Source organism: Microcaecilia unicolor, chromosome 8 (genome assembly GCF_901765095.1).
Source record: "Microcaecilia unicolor chromosome 8, aMicUni1.1, whole genome shotgun sequence".
Lineage (NCBI taxonomy): Eukaryota > Metazoa > Chordata > Amphibia > Gymnophiona > Siphonopidae > Microcaecilia > Microcaecilia unicolor.
In genome coordinates, this window is record NC_044038.1 from 225926635 (window position 1) to 225944480 (window position 17846).

General features: G+C 41.5%; 1 protein-coding gene across 1 annotated transcript in view; it reads left to right on the forward strand.

Moving 5' to 3' along the window:
• PLTP (phospholipid transfer protein) overlaps positions 1 to 17846 on the forward strand; it is a 43746-nt gene that overhangs the window by 7295 nt on the left and 18605 nt on the right. Inside the window, exons 2-8 of the mRNA XM_030211693.1 lie at positions 997 to 1123; positions 3401 to 3500; positions 6828 to 6956; positions 7178 to 7333; positions 7984 to 8047; positions 8806 to 8869; positions 15274 to 15365. Of these exons, the coding sequence (XP_030067553.1) occupies positions 1012 to 1123; positions 3401 to 3500; positions 6828 to 6956; positions 7178 to 7333; positions 7984 to 8047; positions 8806 to 8869; positions 15274 to 15365 (717 nt within the window). The 5' untranslated portion in view covers positions 997 to 1011. The remainder of the gene's footprint in view (positions 1 to 996; positions 1124 to 3400; positions 3501 to 6827; positions 6957 to 7177; positions 7334 to 7983; positions 8048 to 8805; positions 8870 to 15273; positions 15366 to 17846) is intronic.

Genomic DNA, 17846 nt, shown 5'->3' on the forward strand with positions numbered 1-17846 from the left:
CTGATCTCTCTCATGCATACGGATAATCTAAACACCTGGCCTGTTTGTGGCACTTGAGGCCTGAACTCCTGCATCCCTTGCAGGGCGAGTGGAATGTGGTAAGCAGGGTATGCGGTGCAGGGGGCACCTGGCTTTAGCCCTCCCCAGCTGCCCTGCTCTTCTTCACTACCGCCGCTCTGCCTCCAGTCAAGGTCTGGTGTGCCGGCAGTGTGTACTCCTCTGTGAAACCGGAAGTAGTTAATTTGTGGCTCGGAGGAGCACGCATTGCTGGTGCCTGTCTCGCCAGACCCGTTTGACTAGAGGCAGAGATGTAGGTGGGAGCTGATCCAGGGGACAAGAGAATGGAGCTGGGTCAGGTGAGAGAAGGCAGGGAGGGAGAAGAGAGAATAGAGATGCTTTGCTGGACCAGGGCGGGGGGGGGGGGGGTGACTGATAGTTTGCAGGGTACCAGCCCTGATCCTTGGCATAATGTGATGAAAGATATTTAAGGTTGCCAGTAGGGTAAACCCTGGACTGGATTAGACTGTTCCTCACAACATGTCTGAGCCAATGAAAGGACTGGAGCCTTGGGATCAGAACAGCAAGCTGAGAACCAGGAAAAGCAAAGGCGAAATCCTGTTTCTTCCATTGACATTACTTGTAATCTTGGGCAAATCACTTTACTTTTCATTTCCTCAGGTAAAAATTAGATTGTACTTTCAGGTCCAGTGGGTAACTTGCCTTGGGAAGGTAACTAGTTAACTCTAAAATTCCAATCATTGGGTTCTCAGGGTTTAAGAATTTGGGGCACATTCTCTGTACGACAAAAGAGGTTCCCTTCACAAATAATGGCTATGTGTTATACAGCACAGGGACCCTTGAAGTGGAAAGCCAGGGTACAATGAGAAGGGCTTAGGCACAGAATACAACTTTCAGTCTATCGTCATGTAGGAAGAAGGTAGTGAGTCGATGACCTTTACTATGTGTATGTCTGAACGCTTCTGTCTTCTGCTCTAGCAAATGTGAAGAATAATGGATCTACACAAGATATTTCTCACGCTGGTCCTTCCCTGGTTGGTCACTGCAACAACAGCTGAAACCCCTGCATGTATAATCCGTATTACCACAAAGGGTCTGGAATTTGGTAAGACGTTAGTGGTGGTGGAAATGGGAGATCATTGTGTGCGCACTCTACACTGTTCTGAGATTCTATATATCACACCTAAAAAAATTGGGAACTGAAACCTGGTATAAATGCTGACACGTAAATTACGCGTAGATCGGGTATATTCTTTAACCATGTGAGTAGATTTTAGAAACGCCCATGGCCAAACCCCCTTTTTCAACTATACAACTTAGAATTTACACGTAGTACATTATAGAATACATTTAGACAGTTCTGCACGTAAATTCTAATGCCAATTAGTGTCAATTACCTATTGGCAATTATCTGCGTTGATTGGCTTGTTAACCAATTAGGTTATGTGCATTGTTATGGGATAAGCTTCGATTTCCTTGCGGAAATCTCGGCGTGCTATATAGAATCCGAGGGTTAATGCATTCAAGGGTCTTCCAATGACAAAGTCCACTAGTTCATGGTGGGGCCTTTTCCCACTTTCTTCTCAGTTCAGTGATACAAAATATGTGTGACCATTACAGAATGGATATCTAGCTTTCCTCTGTTATAGTATTCTCGTGAATTATGCTTGAGGGGTCATTAGCATAAGGTGTATTGGGGGGAATCTTGGTTCAAACAATGGCCAGTACTTTCTCTCCAGAGAACGTTCTGAACAGTCGTTTGGTCTAGCAGGCAGTGTAGAGGACCACAGATGAATGCAGATGAAAGAGAGGCTGTTTGTCCTCTCTGTGATAATTCTGATTTGTGTTTAGTCAAGACCTGACTTGACAAAACTTCAACAACTATGGTTTAAACCGATCTAAAGATCTATTGATGAGTAAGCTAGGTAGAAGCCACATGCTTAAAAATCCCAGAGCTTTCCTGAGAGCAGCACATCCGAGTAAGCTATAGCAAAGGTCTATCTATTAGATTGAGATCTGTGATTCCAAAGATCCAAGTTAAACACTTACTGGAAGAAAAGGGATTTGTGACATCTGTTAACTATGCAATGGAATATTGAATGAAACCTTTATGATGTGCTTTTGTTGTAAAATCTGCTGTAACCATTGGAATCAGCGGGCTGTAAATTTAGTAGTAATAATAATAAATAATGATAATGCTCAGCACAGATAATTAAAGCCTGCTTATGCTCAAATTCTGCCTGTAAACACAATTTATGCTTCCCTTTCACAGAACGTACTACTCAGTGAATCCTCTCTTTATAAGGGGTACCATGCAGCAGGGATTTGCACTCTTCGTAAAGAGTGTAAAGGAAGGATCTGCTTGTACTCTTTCTTGCATATCCTCACTGACTGGAAACTTTCACCTATGGGATATTTCTGGGATAAGCAGCATAAACATGTATCGAACTTTTTTTCTGGATCTTGCCAGGTGTTTGTGACCTGGATTGGCCGCTGTTGGAAACAGGATGCTGGGCTTGATGGACCTTTGGTCTGTCCCAGTATGGCCACACTTATGTACTTGGGATTCTGAATGGAATCTTGGTACTCTTTGGGGTTCTACATGGAATGTTACTACACTTTGAAATTCTGCATGGAATCTTGTTGTTCTTTAGAATTCTAGAATCTTGCTACTCTTTGGGGTTCTACGTGGAGGGGCATAATTGAACGTCGCCGGCAACATATTTTGGCGGCGGCACAACAGCTGGCCGGAACCGTATTATCGAAAAAGATGGCCAGCCATCTTTTGTTTTGATAATACGGTTTAGCCCAGCCAAATGCCAGAGTTCGCCGGGTTTGAGATCGCCGGTTTTGTTTTTCAGCGATAATGGAAAAAAATGTCAGCCATCTTAATGGGTGCAGTGCACTTCAGGCAGGCAGACCCAGGTCCATCCCTCCCCTACCTGTTACATTTGTGGTGGTTGTTAAGCCCTCCAAACACCCCAAAAACTCACTGTACCCACATGTAGGTACCCCCCTTCACCCATAAGTGCTATGGTAATGGTGTAGAGTTGTAGGGAGTGGGTTTGGGGGGGGGGACTTGGGGGGCTCAGCACCCAAGGTAAGGGAGCTAAGCACTTTAAAAATTTTTAGAAATGCCCCCTAGGGTGCCCGGTTGTTGTCCTGGCATGTGAGGGGGACCAGTGCACTACAAATGCTGGCTCCTCCCATGACCAAATGCCAGAGTTCGCCGGTTTTGTTTTTCAGCGATAATGGAAAAAAAAATGCCGGCCATCTCAAACCCGGCAAAATCCAAGGCATTAATATATTTTTTTTATTTTTCTCCTCTCTTGTGCAGTAGTTGAGGAGGTCACAACTAAATAACACTTTGTTTTTTTTGCAGTTAAACAGGAAGGGCTGAAGTTTGTGGAACAGGAACTGGAGAATCTCACTATTCCTAATCTGTCAGGAAGTAAAGGGAGATTTCACTACAGCATCAGCAAGTAAGTGAGATGTTACTGCTCAATCCTAAGAAAACTGGGAACTGAGGTTACCTCTGTTCAGATCAGAAGGATATTTCATGTGCTGTTAGCAATATCTAGCATCTCCTTGGGATGTAATACAGAAGGCATATCTAGTTGGCCCTTTGTAGGTGCAGTAATGCAGAGTCTGCCCCATTTCTATCTTATTTATCGCTTTTTTGAAGGAATTCGAGACAGGTACAACAATAATAAGTCAAACATAAGCAATAGACAATGCAGTAAAAATATTCAAATAACAATACAAAGTATGGTATATTATGCTACTTACAATGTCAGCACAATACTTAATAAAACATTTTAATAGACAGCATAGGGTATAAGGAAAGATGGAACGTATGGATATGTAAGAGGAGCTAGAAGATAAGGGGACTAATTTAAAGAAAGTTGCACAAGGAGTTAGGTGCTTAAATAAAGCTCCTTGTGACTCGGGGCAAGTCACTTAAATCTCCATTGCCCCAGGTAATGTAGTAACATAGTGAGAGACGGCAGATAAAGACCTGTACGGTCCATCCAGTCTGCCCACTTTACATAAACTCATTTTACATGATATGTGATACTATATATATACCCGAGTTTGATTTGTCCTTGCCTTTCTCAGGCACAGACCGTAGAAGTCTTCCCAGCACTGTTCTTGTACTAAAAGTTCTGAAGATTCTGGAATCCCAATTAGTAGCAACATTCCATGTAGAACCCCAAAGAGTAACACAGTAAATGACGTCAGATAAAGACCTGAACGGTCCATCCAGTCTGCCCAACAAGATAAACTCATTTTTACATGGTATGTGATACTTTCTATGCATACCCCAGTTTGATTTGTCCTTGCCATTCTCAGGGCACAGACCGTAGAAGTCTGCCCAGCACTGTTCTTGTACTAAAAGTTCTGAAGCTAATGTCTAAGCCCCTTAAAATTTACACTCAAGTCCATCCCCATCTATTCAGTCACGATCAGGGCGTAGACCGTAGGAGTCTGCCCAGCACTGGTTTAGCTTCCCAGGTGCAAAATAAATACCTGTATATAATATGTAAACCACTTTGATTGTAACCACAGAAAGGCAGTATATCAAGTCCCATCCCCTTTCCTATTCTATGCATGTTTTGTATGCTGCCCACATTCCAAAATAGGATTCGGTTACAGCCAAGAAAGCTTCAAAATCTGAGAGATGTACAACTAACCACAAAGAGTATTCTTTAAAAATGTTTCTAAAACGCAAATAAGACAGAATTTGTCTTTATTTATTTGTTGTATTTGTATCCCACATTTTCCCACCTATTTGCAGGCTCGATGTGGCTTACATTATGCCGTAATGGCGATCGCCATTACCGGAATGAGAAATACAGAGTGGTATTGCATTAGAGTTCAGAAGTGACAGAATAATTTAAACAGTCAGGTATAGAGAGTCTTAATTCTGGAGGTAGAGTATTCCAAGTCCTAGCACTTGCCCTTACATTCGCATACTTAAGGCTCATCTCTGCCTGTGTATTGCTTTTCTTGAATTCTGTTACTACTTGATCTGCATTACCTCCCCTAAGAAATATTTCTTTATGGTGCTCCTTAGTCTACAAGGATTGGACTGTCCTGGAAAGTCAAGTCCCAATTTATTTCCGAGACATTGTTGGTGTAGGAAAAAAGACTCTCATTCTTTGTGTGGTCATAGACTTGTCCATTAACTCAGCAGTTCCCCTAACTTTGCCTTAGAGGGATCACCATCTACTAGGGAGGCAGGAGATTCAGGGGCCCTTTTACTAAGCCACGTAAGCGTCTAAGCGCGCCCAACGCGTGCCAAAATGGAGTTACCGCCTGCCACCGTGTGGCTCTTGCAGTAATTTCATTTTTGGTGAGTGTCCAACAGGGGCGTAACCAGACCTTGGTGGGGGGGGGGGGGCACTGTTAAGTCGCCTGCCCCCTGCCGCCAACCCCCCCCGCCACTTTGGACCTTCCCCCCCCGCCGCCGCATCAGGTACCTGGTTTGCTGGCGGGGGTCCCCAATCCCCGCCAGCTGAAGTCTTCTACAGCGCCGGTCGACTCCAGCGCCTTCGTTGTGTGATCATCTGTTTCTGACGCCTTACGTCCTGTATGGGGCTACATGCACGGTGCAGGACGTAAGGCATCAGAAACAGATGATCACACGACGAAGGCGTCTGAGTCGACCGGCACTGAGAAGACTCTTCGGCTGGCCGGTGTTGGGGATCCCCGCCAACAAACAAGGTACCTGATGGGGGGGCGGCTGGGGGGTCAAATGTAGAAGGGGCCAGGGCATAATCTGTGGGGGCCCATGGCCCCACGTAGCTACGCCCCTGGTGTCCAATAATGCGCTTCCAAAAAATAATTTTTATTTCCGGCCGGACGTATCAGACACGCGCTGTCATTTGACACGCATAGATCATTACCGCGTGAGACTTTACCACTAGGTCAATGGCTGGCGGTCAGGTCTGAGACCCAAAATGGGACGCGTGCCAATTTTGATTTTGCTGCACATCCATTTTCGGCAAAAATTTTAAAAAGGCCTTTTTTACAGGCGCGCTCCCAAAACCCACGCCTACGCTACCGCAAGCCATTTTTCGGTGCGCCTTTGTAAAAGGACCCCTTAGTCTCTTTGCTCCTTTACAGTTGCCATTTTTTTTTACACATTTACTATTTCTGTCTGATCTTGGAAATATAATAAGAGATCTCAGAAATCACTTTGTCACCATGGTAATGTTCAAGGTCTAGACCATGAAATCAGCAAAATGTAATTTCCTAACCAAGTTGATCCAGGGCATGAATACAGCAGTTTGTTACAGTTTGTGATATGCTAACTCTGCTTGTACATTCTCTGCAGAGGTTGCATCTCCCAAAACTTGCTTTCTTTTAAACAAGTATTTCCAAGGATATGCTATAAAGAAACTGGAACAGAATCATTTATCCTGAAAAGAGGAGCTGTTCTTACATAAATGACAGGGAAGGTTTCAATGATGGGGAAAGATCCTTGCACTGAGTTATAACTCTTGCCTACTGGTTCCTCTGTGCTGTCCATTGCATTAAATGTTGAGGTTTTTTTTTATGGATTCTTCCAGCTGTAAAGAGCTGGAGGTTGGGACTTTCTGTAGCAGCCCCTTGCTCCGGGTTTCTGGTTCCCTTTCAGGGTGGGAGTGACCTTTATCGAGGACCCATTCTGGACATAAATGGCAGTTTTGCTAGTTTAGAGACATCTTCGGCATGGGTGAGGCGCCATAGGATGTCAACGGCAGGGAAGAGAAGTAAGAAACGGGATGGTTGATCATCCTCATCACTTTCTCTTCTTGTTACAGTGTGACGGTGACAGATTTGCAGCTTGCGCTCTCCAACCTGCTTTTCCAGCCAGAGCAAAACTTTGTTTTTGACATCAACAATGCATCCATCAGCCTCTCCTTCCAACGCAAACTGCTCTACTGGCTTTTGTAAGGCTCTTTCCATCCTGACCTACATTCTTCCTAGCACCTTGCATTCTTTCCCCAGATCCACTCACTCGCACCATCTTGTCTCTACCTTTCCCCAAATTTATATCCTTCAGCTATCCTTGCCTCAAGTCTTCCCCTTTTATTTTACCAGCTCTTCATTCATAAGACACATTTTCTCCTCTTCCTTGTCCTGGTAAGTTTCATTAACTTCTGCATTCCAGTTACGATACAGGTATGATTAATGCTTCTGCTGAAGGTGTCTTCATCAAAACGGAGCTGAGAATGGCTAAGGACTTGGCTGGCCGGCTGAAGATCGATAACATGACCTGCAAAGCCTCCATTGCTAAAATGCAGGCAGACTTTGGTGGCACCTTGAGGTACACAGGACCATTTGCCAAGCCTCCCCACTATTTTAGGTCATTCACTCTGGGTCAGAGGTCACCATTTGCAAGACTGAGATTTCTTGAACTATGAGTCTTTAATGTAATATATATATACATAGTTTTTCATAAGCCAGTGCTACTGTTAATAAAAAGCTATACAGTAGTGCTAGTGGTTAAAATATCAGATATATCTATTTTGGGGCTCTGAATCTCATCAGTTTTATTGTATTTATACTGTTAATTTATTTTAAAAAATCTTCTACTTGGTATTTTTTTGGAGTGAAAGATGTGGATCTTATTATAGCCATAAAACCTGAGTTCTTTCTTCATCTATGTATTTCAGATGATGCTGGTATAGTAAAGCCCCCTTATATTTTTTTTTGGGGGGAGGGTAGCACATTGTTATAAATAGGATGATCCTTTACAAAAATTCAAACACTTATTTTGTCTTGGAAATAGAATGAAGGCTAGAATTATGTTGTGGGTGATATCTAAGGTTATTGAAAAGCCCAACAAAGTTTTTGTAGCAAGGGTCAGCCTTGCAATTGCGAGGAAAACCGAAAGGAGGCTACCTAATGCTAAGGTTCAGATCACTCCAGTTCGTGAAGCATGGGCCGTTGCACAAATCTGTTTTCTGCTTGCAGAACTGTGTACGGTTTCTTGGGATCAGTTCTTACCACTGGAATGCGTTTTCTTCTAAGCCAGCAGGTGAGTTCGTTGGGAGCATGATGGGGGGGGGGGGGGGGGGGGTTTCACACGGAAGGAAGAGCTGAGACTATGCAGAGCTGGTTCTAAGCATAAACAGGCCTATGTAGTCACTTAAGGTTTTGAGCAGCCAAAAGGTGCCTCTGAACCCACTTATTTTCTTCCAGACCTCTGCTCTTTCCCCTCCTCCAGCCCTGCTTAGAGCCCCCAGTAGACTAATAACACTGTCTCTGGGTTTATGCCTCATTCAGAATGAGTAAAAATCGGAGCCTTTAGTCAGGAGTTGAGTGTCTATAGGAGGGTGAAAACTGTAGTCCCGACTTATTACAGACTGAAGATTATTCTTAAGTATTAGGATGTCTTGTATAGCAGAGTATATTACCTATATGTATCCTATCATGAACTCCAGAAGGAAGGCCTGTTTGCCGCAATGCAAGTATTGAAGTAAGCGTTTGTGGTAAACTTGAGAGACTAAGATCTCACTGAACATATCCAGGCATAGGAGTGAGGTTCCTTACTGTCATGGTGTGTGCAGATCTCACTCATTTGGAGACACTGCTCCTAAAGATTTGATAATAAGACTTAAGAAAATCGATGTTTGGAAGTTTTATATTTAGCTCATGCCTTTACCTACTTCTACACTCCTGCTGTAGGAGGTTTGGAGAGAGAGGTTCACTTAAAGCACTGTGGTGAAGGATCTTGGCCCAAATGTTACCCCATACCCTTCTGCTCTTTAACTTAGGCTGGGTCTTTTGTTTCAGATCTGTCCATTGTTGAGACATGCAGGGCTGGTGCTACTCAACTCTGTTCTGGACACTGTACCTGGTGAGTGAATCTCCCTCATAAATGAATTCAGAACCAGCCTGTCTGAAGTAGCAAAGGAATGGCTGTGTTGGGAAGTAATTTTCTAGTTTTGGGGAACAAGGTACAGCTGTCTGTGTTGGATTATTTGTAGTAAATAATTAGCAGATTTTAGTACACACAGCTTCAGCTTTAGAAATGTTAATTTCTTTCTTCATCTCTCTCTCATTCACCCCTGAATAATTCACTGCTGAGTCACTTTAAAGTTGAAGTAACAAAACATCTGTTTACTCACAGTTTGCAGTTTGATTATAATCAGACAGGCTTATATATACATATTACTATACATTTGTCTTATCAGCTCCTTCCATGTGCTTAGATGGTAATGGATGCTCACACCACCATAGATCCTCTCAGGTTAGGAGAGATCATGAGCTCCATGTGCTCCATGTGCTGCATGTGCTGCATCTAACCCCCACAGGAAGTTGCATAGCAGTGTGACCTCTCTAAGTAATTCACATCAGAGGTCACAGAGTAATCACAGAGAAATAATAGGTGACAGGCAATGCATGTAAAATACAATTACATTCCAACAAACCCCTTCTCATGCATAACTGTCATGCAATTATTTATTCATACAAAGTCCAAGCTTTATACGCAAATTCACAAAATGTTCTCTGGGTAACGGTTTGGTCATGATGTCAGCTGTCATCTCACTGGTGTGACAATAGTGTAGACTGATGACCCCTTCTTTCGCCAACTCTCGCACGTTGTGGTATTTCGTTGCGATGTGCTTGGTGCGTGACTGAACCTTGTCATTCTGTGACAGTCGGATGCAGCTCTGATTATCTTCCATTATCTGGATTGGTCTCTTTTCAGCTATTCCAAAATCCAGCAAAAGTTTTTCAATCCACATCAGTTCTCTGCACGCTTCCGATACGGCCACGTATTCAGCTTCTGTAGAAGACAAACTCACAATACTTTGTTTATGACTGGCCCATGAAATTTGTACATTTCCATACATAAACACATATCCACTTGTGGATTTATAATCAGAATGATCCCCTGCCCAATCTGAATCACAGTAACATATTAGTTTTGGATTACTATTGGCTGAAATCTTTAATTTACAATCAATGGTACCCTTTAAATACCTTACCATCCTTTTAACTGCAGTCCAATCTGATTTGGTAGGTGAGCTGACCCTTCTGCTCAAAATTCCTACTGCATTTGCTATATCAGCCCTGTATGTGGTAGCTAGATATAAAAGCTTACCTATGGCTGATCTATATTGGATGTTATCTGGTAAAGGTTCTCTTACTGTTTCATCCTTCAGAAAATCAGTGATCATGGGAGTGCTTACAACTTGGGCATCTTGCATACCTAAACTTTCAATAAGCTCATTTATTTTCTGCTTCTGGCTTAGAAGATAAGAACCATCATTTTGTTTCTCAATTTCTATACCAAGATAGTATGACACATTTCCAAGTTCTTTTATCTCAACATTGAGGTTTAAACACTTTACAATGTCCTTGTACTCTTGCTCACTTTTGCTTGCAATGAGCAGATCATCAACAAAAGCTAAAATGTATGCATATTGTCCATTTGTGCACCTAGTGTACAAACATTTATCTGCTTCACCTTGCTTAAATCCTAAATTTGTCAATATTTCATGCAATTTATCATTCCAACATTTTGCACTTTGCTTTAATCCATAAAGACCTTTGTTTAATTTACACACTAGCTGTCTTTGTTTTGTATTTATGAAACCTGTTGGCTGTTCCATGTACAAGTCTTCAGTTATTTCTCCGTGAAGAAACGCTGTTTTCACATCAATGTGGTTGACTTGCATGCCTTTTGAGACTGCAATGCTCAGAAGTGTTCTTATTGTCGTGTGTTTCACTACAGGTGCAAACACTTCATCAAAATCTTCTCCATATTTTTGAAGATATCCCTTTGCCACTAATCTGGCTTTATACCTTTCCACTTTTCCTTGTGCATTCCTTTTTAACTTGAATACCCATTTGCATCCTATAGCTTTCTTGCCAGGAGGTAATTTTGTAAGAATCCAAGTATTATTTTTATCCAATGCATCAATTTCTTCTTGTGCAGCTTTACGCCATTCAGCAGCTTCTTCTGCTGACATTTTCTCAATCTCATCCCATGTTAAGGGCTCTTGAGCTTCTGCTGACTTTGTTAAGTAAGACAGTCTTGGGGGTGGAACACCTTTGTTTTCCCTGGATGAGCGTCTGACAACAGGTTGGTCCGACCTTTCTGCATCCTCTATATCTGAGAGTCCTTCTCCAATTGATTCCCCTTCTCCAACTGTACTGTCTTCTTCAATGATCCTTTCTGTGTCTGCTTCCTCTGTCTGTTCCTCGTTAGATACAGATGAGTTGCTTTCAGACATCTGCCTTGGTATGGCATTTATATACACTGGCATGTCTATTATGGTTCTAGTTTCATATTCTGGATGATAAGGCTCATCTGGGATAATCCAGCCTTTATCAACCCTTTTGTTTTCATCAAAATATGTAACATGTCTTATGCCAACAATGCCAGTTTTCAGATTCAAAATTCTATATCCTTTGTGTCCTGGAGCATAGCCAACTAAAATGCCCCTTTCTGTTGTGGAATCCAGCTTATGCCTTCTTTGCTTTGGTACATGAGCATATGCTGTACTTCCAAATGTTCTTATGTGTGACAGGTTTGGCTTCCTACCATGCCATGTCTCATGTGGTGTGCGCTCAGCGCCTTTAGTTGGCATTCTGTTTTGTAGGTACACTGCTGTGAGAATGGCTTCCCCCCATAGTCTTTTAGGGAGATTGCTATCTGACAGCATACATCTGGTCATTTCCACAAGTGACCTAAATTTTCTCTCTGCAACAGAATTTTGCTCTGGTGTATAAGCTACTGTTGTGATATGCTGAATGCCTTCTTGTTCTAGAAATGTGCGCATGCTTTGTGAAGTGAACTCACCACCATTGTCGGTCTGAAGAACCTTTGGTTTTCTTTCAAATTTATTGCACACCATGGCTACGTATTTCTTCAGCATGTCTGTGACTTGACTTTTCTCTTTCAGCAAATAGGCCACACAGTATCTAGAGAAATCATCCAAGAATATCAGCACAAATCTGTTATTTCCCAATGATGGGATATTAAACGGTCCACATAAGTCACTGTGTATTAAGTCCAGCACTTTATTACTCCTATTTCCTGTGTATGCAGGAAATGAGGGTCTCACACCTTTTTGAGTAACACAGTCTATGCATTTCTCCATTTTACCAGCATCTGCACTTATCTGAATGCCGGTGGCCAGTTGCTTACTGTAAAGATCCTGGATCACCTTAGAATCACGATGTCCCAGGCGGCGGTGCCAGATTTCCAGACTACATTTACCATCATTCTTCCTTACTTGCGCCATATGTGAGGCTTCACCTGAAATGTTCAGCTTATAAACATCATTATGCATAAAAGCTTCAGCATACACTTCATCATTTTTAGAGATTGTGCACTTACTGTTTTCAAAATGAATCACAAATCCCTTCTTATCTAATGTAGATACACTAAGCATATTGCAAACTGCTTGGGGAATATACAAGACATCACTTACAGGAATTTCTTTAACTTCATTAGACACTTTGCATTTTAAGAATCCAATACCTTTTGCTTGGATCTTAGCAGTCCCTGCGTTTGCAGTTTTAAGGATACCTTCTTCTGGACACATTTCCTGAAAGAAATCCTTACAATTGGTTAAATGGCATGTGCTCCCTGAATCCAAAATCCAAGTACTTTCATTTGAATTATTATTTACCATAGTCAAAGATTTTTCTGCCATTAGAAAGCCCTTGTGTTTATCTTTGTCCTTCATACATTTCCTGGTTTGAAAATTCTTTAGTTCCATTGGCTTAGGTGAGCTAGAGGGAGTGTTTTGTGTTTCCTTACACCATTTAGATACATGTCCCTCCTTTCCACATGAGTAGCAAATCAGCTTGCCCTTGGGTGGAGTTTTCCCATAGCTCCGCCTTCCTCTGTTCTTTGCCAAGAAATTTGTTTCATTTCTCTCTGACTTGCTTTGAGAACACATCTCCTCAGAATCATTTATTATGCATTCCTGCCTTAGTTTTGATGTTGCCTGTTCAAAAGATTGCCCTTCAATGGCCTCATTTACAGACCTAAAAACATCAAACTTCTTTGATAGTGAGGTAAAAAGAAATGCTCTTTTCAATGCATCACACATGGGAATTCCAGAAAGTTCTAGCTTTTGAAATGAAGACATAAGATGCATAATGTGATCATTACATTTACTTTTATCCCTTAATTTGGTTTCATTCAACTCTGCCAACCAAATTGGTTGCTGCTTTGCATATGTAGTTGCATACATAGTTCTCAGTTTATATAAAATGTCCTTTGGTGTATCTTTTCCCTCCACTAATATGGCTTGTTTCTCTGAGAGAGCTTCCAAAAGCATGCACTTCACATAATAGTTTGCATTGTCCCATTCAGCCATATTTTCAGCTGTTCTGTCTTGGTCTAAGCATATATCTAATCTTTTTGCTCGAAGGAAACATATGAATCTTAATTCCCACTGCTGATAATTAAACTCAGTTAATCTAGGCACCTTGAGAGAATAGAACAATGGTGAATTTCTTCCCTCAGCCATTTTCTTAGCCTTCTGTCTGCTGTGTGGGGGGAGAGAGAGACAGACTGAATCTTTCCTTTAAAACTTAAGAGAAAAATGTGGCCTTTTTTTCTGCCTGGTAATATTTCTCTTCTTTTTCAATTCCTGAGCCCTGGGCCCATAACCCTTTTGTTGGATTATTTGTAGTAAATAATTAGCAGATTTTAGTACACACAGCTTCAGCTTTAGAAATGTTAATTTCTTTCTTCATCTCTCTCTCATTCACCCCTGAATAATTCACTGCTGAGTCACTTTAAAGTTGAAGTAACAAAACATCTGTTTACTCACAGTTTGCAGTTTGATTATAATCAGACAGGCTTATATATACATATTACTATACATTTGTCTTATCAGCTCCTTCCATGTGCTTAGATGGTAATGGATGCTCACACCACCATAGATCCTCTCAGGTTAGGAGAGATCATGAGCTCCATGTGCTCCATGTGCTGCATGTGCTGCATCTAACCCCCACAGGAAGTTGCATAGCAGTGTGACCTCTCTAAGTAATTCACATCAGAGGTCACAGAGTAATCACAGAGAAATAATAGGTGACAGGCAATGCATGTAAAATACAATTACATTCCAACAGTCTGTATGAAATGGATAGACAGCTCTTTATAGCTATACTTGGAGGGCTTTTTTTTTTTTTTTCTTTTGTTCCTGTTTTTCAGTGTTGGGGTGATAGCCAGTGCTGGGGTATTGCTAGGACCCCCTGATTTGCCAATAACCTTAGGTGGCAGTTTCAGTACATTGCATCAGTGACTGCAGCAGACACTTACGGCATAATAATGCCTAGATTTTAATATAAGAGCCCTAAAATTTGATAGGCTAACACTGTGTTTATACATACTTCTAATCTAATCGTGAACACACACTCGCTGTAGACTCAGTTCTTTGCTTGGAGACAAGAAAGCAAGGTCCACATTGATCCTGGAATTACTAACCCCACTCTAAAGGAGCCCGGGTGCATAGCTCCTGCCTTTAGTAATGTTGCTGCAATGATGAGATCTGGAGCAGAGCGTCTCTTAAGATAGGAGAAAAGTCCTCAGGGTTATTGCAAATGAAGGTTCATGGTTTCAGAATTCCAGCATTATTTCCAACTGAGCTGGAAGAAGGAATAACTTGGAACTATTGGACAAGATCCAAAAGAAAGGATAGTGGGGAAAATCAAGTACCGACCGTTAAACTTGTATTGAATTCACTGAAGTTTAAAGAAGACCTAGCCCCAGCTTCAAAGCATAGAAATATAATAATTAATGGTTTATTTTATTTACTATACCACTTAACAAAGCTGTTTACAGTACCAATTACAAGAAACAGAAAGGAACACCATTGTACTATAGTAAAGACATGAGGATAAAAGTAGGTACATTAATTTTCTCCAAACACAGGTCCTCTAGGTCTCATGGGTTCTTGACAATTTATTGATAACTTTAATTAACAAATCAAAGTTAATCAATGAAATGGGGACAGGGAGGTGGCCACCTCCAATTCCTAGGGCTATAAACACCGACGATGCAGTGTGGGTGATATGAAGCTGCTCAGCGTGGGATACGTAGAGGGTTTTGGTAACACCATTTGGTTGTAGAAAAGGTTGAAATCATGGAAATTAATGACAGCTGCTGACTGCCAAAAGAGGAAATAGCCTATAAAACCAAGAAAGGCGGTCACATTGTCCAGGATTTCTTCATCAGCTAAATCCAATGTCAACATGAGGTGTTACATTCATTTTCTTTCCTGGTGACAGTGAGAAATGCTTTAGACAAGTACATCGGCATTGATTATTCTCTGCTGAGCGACCCCGATGTTACGGAAGACAGTCTGGATATGCAGTTCAAGGTTGGTTATTTATTTGTTTATTGGTTGGTTAGTGTATCGCTGTTCAGAGAGGACATGTCAAGGTAGTTTACAAGGATGGACAGTCATGACATTGAATAGATAGTGACCAACCAGTATGTCGGTGTAGCCCAAACAGCACAGCAGAAGGAGCCTAAGGATGGGAGAGAAGGTTGATAGTACAATTCTTTTTAAAACCTAGTGAAGACAGCAGGATAGGAGGTAGGGAACCTACAAGTTAGACCCTCATTGCCAGGGCCAGATGTAGGAGCATTGGAAGCCCATAAGCTACAACATTTAAGAGGCTCCCCTCGATTAGGAAATACATTTTCAGTGTAATAGTTTTTCACACCTGCTTTGCTGTGTGTATTATTTACAAAGAATTAAAAAATATATAAAATAACTAATAGTCAATAATAAAAAAAATAACAATAATTATGATTTGTTTTATATTGTAATTTTCATTATTTTACAAATGCATTTATATTTATTTATTTAATGACGTGTGACGGTCCTTGTAATGTGAGGTCCTAAGCTGTAGCTTGTCTAGCTTATTCATAAATCTGGCCCTGATTATTTCTTGCTGAGAGAGAGAATAACCAGGTCTTTACTCCAGATTTGACCCTAAAGGTGGACCTGTTGCTCCTAATCTAATGGGGTAGAGAGTTTCAGAGTGATGTCAGTCACATAGTCTGTGCTTAAGATTGCGGAGCAAGAGAAATCTTGCCAAGAAAAAGGTATGAGATGTAGAAGGAATCAATCTGCAATGATTTGGATTCGGAGGAAGATGCGGGGAAGAAAGATTCAGTACTGACCAAGAGGCAGGGTTTTTGGTGGGGTTCCTAGAATATATCTTATTGGGTAAACTCCTGGTTTACATTTCCTTGCTCTGCTCCTTGGAGAGGGTGAAAGTGGGGGAGCAGCTAACAGCCCTCTCCACACATTTAACTAGCAGGAGAAACCTATCTCCTTTCTATCTTTAGAAGAAGAGTGTGGTAGCCGTGTTAGTCCACTCTTAAGGTTATCAATAGAAATCAAACAAAATAAAACATGGAAAAGAAAATAAGATGATACCTTTTTTATTGGACATAACTTAATACATTTCTTGATTAGCTTTCGAAGGTTGCCCTTCTTGGTCAGATCGGAAATAAGCAAATGTGCTAGCTGACAGTGTATATAAGTGAAAACATTCAAGCATTACTATGACAGTCTGACAGGGTGGGAGGATGGGGGTGGGTAGGAGGTATGCATGGGGACATCAAAGCATATCATTGATATTCTAACAGGATGGGTGAAGTCAGAATGATTGAATATTTTAACACCCAACAGAAAGGACTTAACAAGGATCTGGGGTTCCTAGCCCATTATAAACCATAAAAGCTGTATTTCTCTGTTGATCACCCCACCCCTCACCTATCCACACCCATCCTGTTAGAATATCAATGATATGCTTTGATGTCCCCATGCATACCTCCTACCCACCCCCATCCTCCCACCCTGTCAGACTGTCATAGTAATGCTTGAATGTTTTCACTTATATACACTGTCAGCTAGCACATTTGCTTATTTCCGATCTGAGGAAGAAGGGCAACCTTCGAAAGCTAATCAAGAAATGTATTAAGTTATGTCCAATAAAAAAGGTATCATCTTATTTTCTTTTCCATGTTTTATTTTGTTTGATTTCTATTGATATCTTTAGAATCAATTGGGAGATTTAGGGAACATTAACTATACTTTAAAGGAGATATTTTCAGAAGGGTTCTTCACTGCAAAAGCAATACTTTTCACCTGCACAAAGCCATATAATTTTCAAACATATGTTGATACCCACATACACTGTGTTTTGAAGATTCCCCCCCCCCCCCCCCCCCCCGATATTGAGCCAGCGGGTAGCACTTTGACTGGCCTCTGGCAGTCAACCCAGATATTCAAGGCCGGGCAGTTTCTGGCAACTGGCATTGAATATTCTGTTTTTTTGCAACGCTGGTTAGTGCATGACCGTTTAAGTCAATATTCAGACTTAACCGACTGTGGCTTACAGGCAAAAATAGGACTGCTATTTATGCGTTCTTATTTGCCCATTAAGCTGGCCAGTTAAGTTCCGAATATTGCGACCTAACCAGTCATGCCCCCGGAACGCCTACAAACATCGCCGGCTTTATTTTCAGTTACAACTAGGCATTTTCAGCTTTGATAACCGGTTAAATGTTGCTGAAAACCGGTTATCCACCAAGACATGAATTAACCAGTCGGCAGCCATACCCAGCCGGTTAACTCGCGCTGAATATCGGCTGGAAACTTGTTTAAGTTACTAAAAGTAGGCATGCTTACTTAAGTAATATTGAATGATGGCATGAAGTGCACATGTTAGCATGTCAACTATACACGTACATTTTCTAGTCTGACCTTATCTAGGGCGGATTACAATAAAAAAACATCCATAAAATCAGGAGTGGACTGAGGGTGGTCTGGGCCCTCCGCCGC